The 6,392-nt window shown below is 55.8% G+C and overlaps 1 protein-coding gene across 1 annotated transcript; it reads left to right on the top strand.

Moving 5' to 3' along the window:
• Positions 1-4,893: 4,893 nt before the first annotated feature.
• On the top strand, positions 4,894-6,012 carry POU3F1 (POU class 3 homeobox 1). Its single transcript, XM_054395446.1, has one exon. The coding sequence runs from the start codon at positions 4,894-4,896 to the stop codon at positions 6,010-6,012; it is 1,119 nt and encodes a 372-aa protein (XP_054251421.1).
• Positions 6,013-6,392: the final 380 nt, after the last annotated feature.

Consider the following 6,392-nt stretch of genomic DNA (forward strand, 5'->3'; position numbering starts at 1 on the left):
CCATTAAGGTCTGTTGTGTAAATAGGAATTTAGTGGCTGCCTAATCTAAATTTCATTGATTCAATAACAGATCACAACAGCATTTTTTGCATTCATTTTTGGCCTTGTGAGGACATATTTCTGGACAAATTTCAAACAATTACAGGACTGTATAAAACAAAAGCTAATCACAGTGAGCATACCTCACATATCTGTATTAACTGTTCTCCACCAGCCACTCTCTATTTCTTTTCCCATCTAGTTTTATGGTTAAAATCACTCTTGACCCAGCCACTAACTTGTTAATTGTCATGAGATTAAGAATTCTGCAAGTTCAGAGGAGCAAAGCAAAACAGAATATTTTACCAAGCAACACAGCCACCCAGAAAGCTGTCAATGTTTATTAGCTGTGCTCTGGTCCTAGATGAAGGACATGTAGACAAAATGCTAAAAATCTGGGGAAATGCTGCCTCTCCTGAGGGGAGTTTTACACTGACAGAGTTTACTCTAAGAAGATTTGACTTTAGGACTGCTGTCAGATGATGCTGGTGTCTTTCCTTGCTGCAGAAATGGTGCAAACCCATTGATCCAATGGTCAGTCAAGTTGTTTCAACTGGTGTCTGCAATGAGGGCTGGGCACTAACAGCAAAAGGCTTCTCTCAGTGCTGAGCTGCAGGAGACCTGGATCCAAGGCCCAGTTCTACCATGAGCTGCAGGACACTATGGCTGTCCTCCCCCCACCCGACCCTGCCACCGTGTTAGTGTAGCTCCCAGTGCAAATGCTGCAGAGGAAAGCACAGCTTCCCTTCCCAGGAGTACCCACAGCATGCTTGGGACTGGGCAGCTCCTGAAGAAGTGATCCTAATCCTGTTTAAAGAGAGACTGCAACCACAAAGGAATTTCTCTCTTGACTGAAGACTGTCGAGACAACTATGACCATGTCATGGTGGCTTCCAGGGCATGGAATTGCAGGATGACAGCCTCTCCCATAACTCTGTTGTTTGGCACTTGTCATATCTGCTCATAGAATCCACCTCACCTTCTTTTCTCAAATTGATTTTTGACTTCTATGTGGGAATTGTGTTGACCTGGAGGAAGAAGCATGTGTTTTGCTCTAGAAGAGAAAGCAGTCCTAACCCCAGGCCATGTTAAAGCCCCTGCCACACATTTGAGTTCACTGGGTCAGAGGGGATTTGTCCACTAAGCAAGGGCATGACATTGCCTGCTCACTTCACAGGGTGTTAGATCAGTCATTCTGCAGAGTAACTCCAGAACAGCCTTCCAGTCTGTACCAGTGCTCAACAGAAAGCTGCTGCTGTTCAACCCCAATAAAACTGGATGGTGGAGAGATTCCCCTCCCCAAGCCCTTCCTGCTTCATTGTGTGGAGCCTCCTGCTACACCTGATGGCACCGCAGCACTGAGCATGGCAGCTCCTTTGGCATCACACACAGGAGCTGAACCTGAGGGGAGCTGGCATCATTGCACATCCCACCAAAATCTGCTGGGGAGGATTCCTCCTGTTCCTTTGAGACAGGCTCCCAGCTGTGATGTCCTACCCCTTGTCACAGATCACCCACAAGCAGTAGTGAGCCTGAGCATCCCATTACCGTGGCATGCACTGGACCAGTGTCCCCCTTGCTGCACACAGCAGCTCAGGCTCCACTTTCCTGCACTCTGAGCTTGCCTCCTTATTTCAGCCCTCCCACCAGCCTCAGATCCAGCTGCATTAGGCAGGTTGTGATGATGTCACAGTCAGAGAATGAATCATATCGAACATTGCCCATGGGGTTGTTTATTCCTTGAAGAAGGAATGGACTGCATGCCAATATTCCTGGTAAGGCATCATGAATGTACTTGGCTTTGCTAGGAAACCTGATTGTCCTCCTACAGAGATCTGCTGGGTGACAGAGCTCTGGAAAAGCTATGTGAAAATAACAATACATGTTAAAAAAAATTAATTTCAAACAAGCAAAGACACTTTCAACCTACTGAAAGACTGACAAGGTCTTTCAAACAGCACAGCTCCTCAGTACCACACCTCAGTGGAGACAGGGGCACCAGGAACACAAATATGCACATCCAACTCTCAGAGTCAGTGCTTATGGACATATTTTAACCCTTCCTCTCCGTTTAGGGTGAGAACTCTCCTTTGTTTTTACCTCCTTCATGCTGTTCTACGGAAGAGATACTTTGCCACCTGGCTCTCACTTCTGGAGCTGGAGTTGCTGAGGAAAGTGTTAAATGAGAGTTTCTCATCTTGCTCTGTTCTCTGCTGTTTCCAGTCTTTAAATACAACTTTTATTAAGCAAATAAAGCACAGAGCACAACCTGCACACATTGCCTTGGTTTGAAAGGATCGTTTGATCAAGCATAAACCAATACTACTGTGTAAATGGGCTGCAGTGGGGATCTAGGTTATCACACAAACTGTGTTTTCTCCTATGGTGGCTTCTGAAATATACAAACAGATAAAAGTTTGAAGCATGATGCAGTCCTCAGTCTTCAGAAACGATTCATTTATCTTAATGATTTACAGATTTGCACACAGCTTATTTTGCATAAAGTTAGAACTGGGCACATTTATTCATTGTGAGTCCCTTAAAAATAGATATAAATATCAAAAGCAATTGGCTACCAAGAATTTGAATATTATGGCACTGCATCATGAAAAGCTGACATGAATATGAGTCTGGGTCAGAAAAAAATACACAGAAAATGCTTAACCCAGTATGATATTTTACAGCATGGCACTGAATCATCTGAAAGGGTTACATTCGTTACTAAAGTATGCAGAGTTTGCAAAGGATTCCTCAGGAAAAAAAAAAAAGACCATTATTCTCCTAATGATCTCCCTGTGATCTATGAACCCCATCTTTCCTGCAAAGTCCAGCCTCTTTCTAGGGCTGTGCACCTGAAAAGAGACACTGGCTGCAGCGAAAGGAAGCAATTGCACATCATTTCACAGCCAAAACCCCACACATTCAATCCCAAACTTGTCCTTTTTGGCAAGGACAGTGCAGAACTCAGCCTGCCAGCAGCAAGACATGTCACTCTTGTAGCTGTGCACTCCATGATTCAGCGAAACAGGGGCCAGCAGCTCCCCAGTCCCTTGATGTGATGCCTGAGACCTTGCAGTGGGCCAGCACAGATCCTGCTGCTGACAGCATGGCCTACAGCTGGTAAGGGACTAGCAGCAGTTCCTGCTGGGCTGGCTGTTATCACCCTGCCTGCTGCAAGCCTGGAGGAGATGAACCTTTCCAGCCTGGCATGATCCCATGCAGCCAGCAGTTCCAGGGGTAGGGTGAGCCAGGAGAGGGGGCCAGTAGGACACTGCCACCCAGCAGCACCAGGGGCTTGATTCACCATCATATGCTGGCACTCAGTGAAAGCAGGGGTTAGAATTGGGCAGCACAAAACTGCTGGAGTGGGTGTTGCAGCAGCCTCGCTCAGTCCCCACAAGCCCTGAGGACAACAGTAGCTCTTCTGTCTGCTGCCTCTATAGTTCCAGCGCATAGGACTGGAGTCACCTGAGTCCAGACCAGTGCTTTGGTGCACCAAAACGGCAAAATGCCTTCAGCACTGAGGGAAGGGATAGGGCACACCTCAGGAAGCAGCACTTAATGTCCTTAGCAGATATCCACCCTGCCCAGGCATCTCCTCTTCACTGGGAGAGAGCAGGGCACCTGTGTGTGGCCATTGACATGTTACACTCGTACACATATTGATCTGATGGTTCATTGTTCGCCCAAGCCCTTGGCAAAGGTCACTGTCTCTGCTCCCTTCTTACAAATGGGAGCACAGAGGCGAAGATTAATTTTCAGAAGTGATTAATGTTCCTGGTGCCCATCCTGATCTACTTTGGGCCTCAAGCCCCAAATGAAGTCTGGAGCTGGGTTAATTAAGGTGTCCCTTGCCCCTCTCCCAGCACTGCCAGACACGTCCTCTGCTGGTTGTCATTGTCTTTTCCCACAAACTCCTCCACCCTTTATCCTGTGCCAACCCTCAAACCAGCTCAGAGACGTGCCTCTGAGGCTGCTTCCAAGACCCACACTTGCCGTGATGCCCAAACCCGCCCAAATTATTTCAGATCCTCGTTTCTTGACCGTCGATGCTTTATCCTAGGGGTGTTTAGGAAGGAGCTCCCAACTTCCCAGCATCCAGGGTCTGAGTTTTACCGAAAAGGTAAATCAAGTCTTGCAGCGTCTGTGAAGACCTTGATTGCTGCAGGGTTGGTTGGCAAAAGACCCAGGGCTACCCCTGGACAGCAGATGCGGGAGGCCACGTTATTCACGTGTTCTGCAGCAGCCCAAACCCACAGGGCAGACGGGACAGAGACATCCTCGGGCATGTGGCCGATGTCCCCACAGGTCTGTGACGTGCAGAGTCCGGTACCGCTGGGCAGGCTCGGCAGCGTGCCGGGCTACGCTGTGCCGTGCCACCGACACTGTCTGACCCTGCACCTTGACGCTGGTGCCACTGCTACTGTGCCAGGCAACGTCAGACGTGCCGTGCCGTGCCGTGCCTAGGACACAGGCCAGTGCCGTGCCGGTGACTGCGCAGCGCGCCGCGCCAAGCCCGCCGCCCGCCGCCGACCCATGTGGCCGCTCGCAGCTCGGCATGAATGAGACTCCCTCCTCCAATCGGCGGCCGCCCCGCCGGCGGGCGCACGCGGGCTCCCCCGCCGAGCACCTCCGCCGGCCAATCCGTCGGCAGCGGCCGCCCGCCGCAGGCCAATAGCGGCGGGGAGCGCGGGGCGGCGCCCCGCGCCGGCGGCGCCCTATGGCGGAGCGGCGCGGGCCGCCGCCAGCGACAGGCGGGCCAATGGGGCGCGGGGGCGGGGCTGGAGCTCGGTGGCCCGGCGCCCCGGCGCGCGGCTCTAAAGCGCGGCGCGGGGCGGCGCGGCGCAGACGGTCATGGCCGCCACCGCGCAGTACTTGCCGCGCAGCGCCGCGCTGATGCACCCCGACGGGGACCGGCTGCACCAGGGTACCACGTACCGCGAGGTGCAGAAGATGATGCACCACGAGTACCTGCAGGGGCTGGCCCCCGCCGCCGGGCACGCCGTCGGGCTGGCGCACCACCAGTGGCTGCCCAGCGCCGGCACGGACTGGGGCAGCGGTGGGGGTGGCGGCGGCGGCGCGCACCTCCCGCCTGCCGAGCACGCCAAGGGCGGCCCGCCGGGGCCCCGCGAGGAGCTGTCCGCCGCTGCCTTCCATCACCGCCCGCACCTGGTACACCAGCCGGCGGCGGGCGGCGCGGCCGGCGGCTGGGCGCAGGGCGGCGCGCACCACCTGCCGCCTATGTCGCCGCCGTCGGGGCAGCCGCTACTCTACGCGCAGCCCTATGCGGGCCTCAACGGGATGCTGGGGCCGCCGGCGCCTGCACTGCACCACGGGCTGCGCGACCCGCTGGGCGCCGAGGAGGCGGGAGCCCACGAGCTAGCGGCCTCTCCGCCGCCGCTGGGGCCTCCCGAGCCATCGGACGAGGACGCGCCCAGCTCCGACGACCTGGAGCAGTTCGCCAAGCAGTTCAAGCAGCGGCGGATCAAGCTGGGCTTCACGCAGGCCGACGTGGGGCTGGCGCTGGGCACCCTCTACGGGAACGTCTTCTCGCAGACGACCATCTGCCGGTTCGAGGCGCTGCAACTGAGCTTCAAGAACATGTGCAAGCTGAAGCCGCTGCTCAACAAGTGGCTGGAGGAGACGGACTCCAGCACGGGTAGCCCCACCAACCTGGACAAGATCGCGGCGCAGGGCCGGAAGCGCAAGAAGCGCACCTCCATCGAGGTGGGCGTCAAAGGCGCCCTGGAGAACCACTTCCTCAAGTGCCCCAAGCCCTCGGCGCACGAGATCACCTCCCTGGCGGACTCCCTGCAGCTGGAGAAGGAGGTGGTGCGGGTCTGGTTCTGCAACCGGCGGCAGAAGGAGAAGCGCATGACGCCGGCCGGGGTCCCGCATCCGCCCATGGAGGACGTTTACGCACAGGCGGACACGTCGCCGCTGCACCACGCGCTGCCCGGCGCCGTGCAGTGACTTCCCGACCCCGCCGGCGCGGCCCCGACGGCGGCGGAGTGGCCGCGGGCGGCGGGAGCCGCGCTTTAATTTATTCCTCAGACTGGCCCGGCCGCGCAGCTCAGCCGCGGCCGCTCCGCGCTGTATTTATTCGCCCGACACGGGCCCCCTGCGCGCCGGAGCCGCCCGCGGCCGCAGCAGCAGTAGCCAAAGGTTTGCGATCTCTAATTTATTCCCCCCATCCCGGCCCGGCCCCGCTCCGCCCGGCCCGGCCCGGCCCGGGGGACGCCTCGGTACCATTTCCCGGCCCGTTTCTATTTATTTTCTAACCGCGCGCGGAGCTCTGTCCCCCCGTGGGTGGGTTGGGTCCGGTCCATCCCCTTGGGTTTCGGTTTTTGTTT

The sequence above is a fragment of the Indicator indicator genome, chromosome 33 (assembly GCF_027791375.1).
Source record: "Indicator indicator isolate 239-I01 chromosome 33, UM_Iind_1.1, whole genome shotgun sequence".
Taxonomy (NCBI): Eukaryota; Metazoa; Chordata; class Aves; order Piciformes; family Indicatoridae; genus Indicator; species Indicator indicator.

What these genes read in the sequence shown, in the direction of transcription:
- POU3F1 (XM_054395446.1), top strand. Translation starts at nt 4,894, where the DNA reads ATGGCCGCCACCGCGCAGTACTTGCCGCGCAGCGCCGCGCTGATGCAC.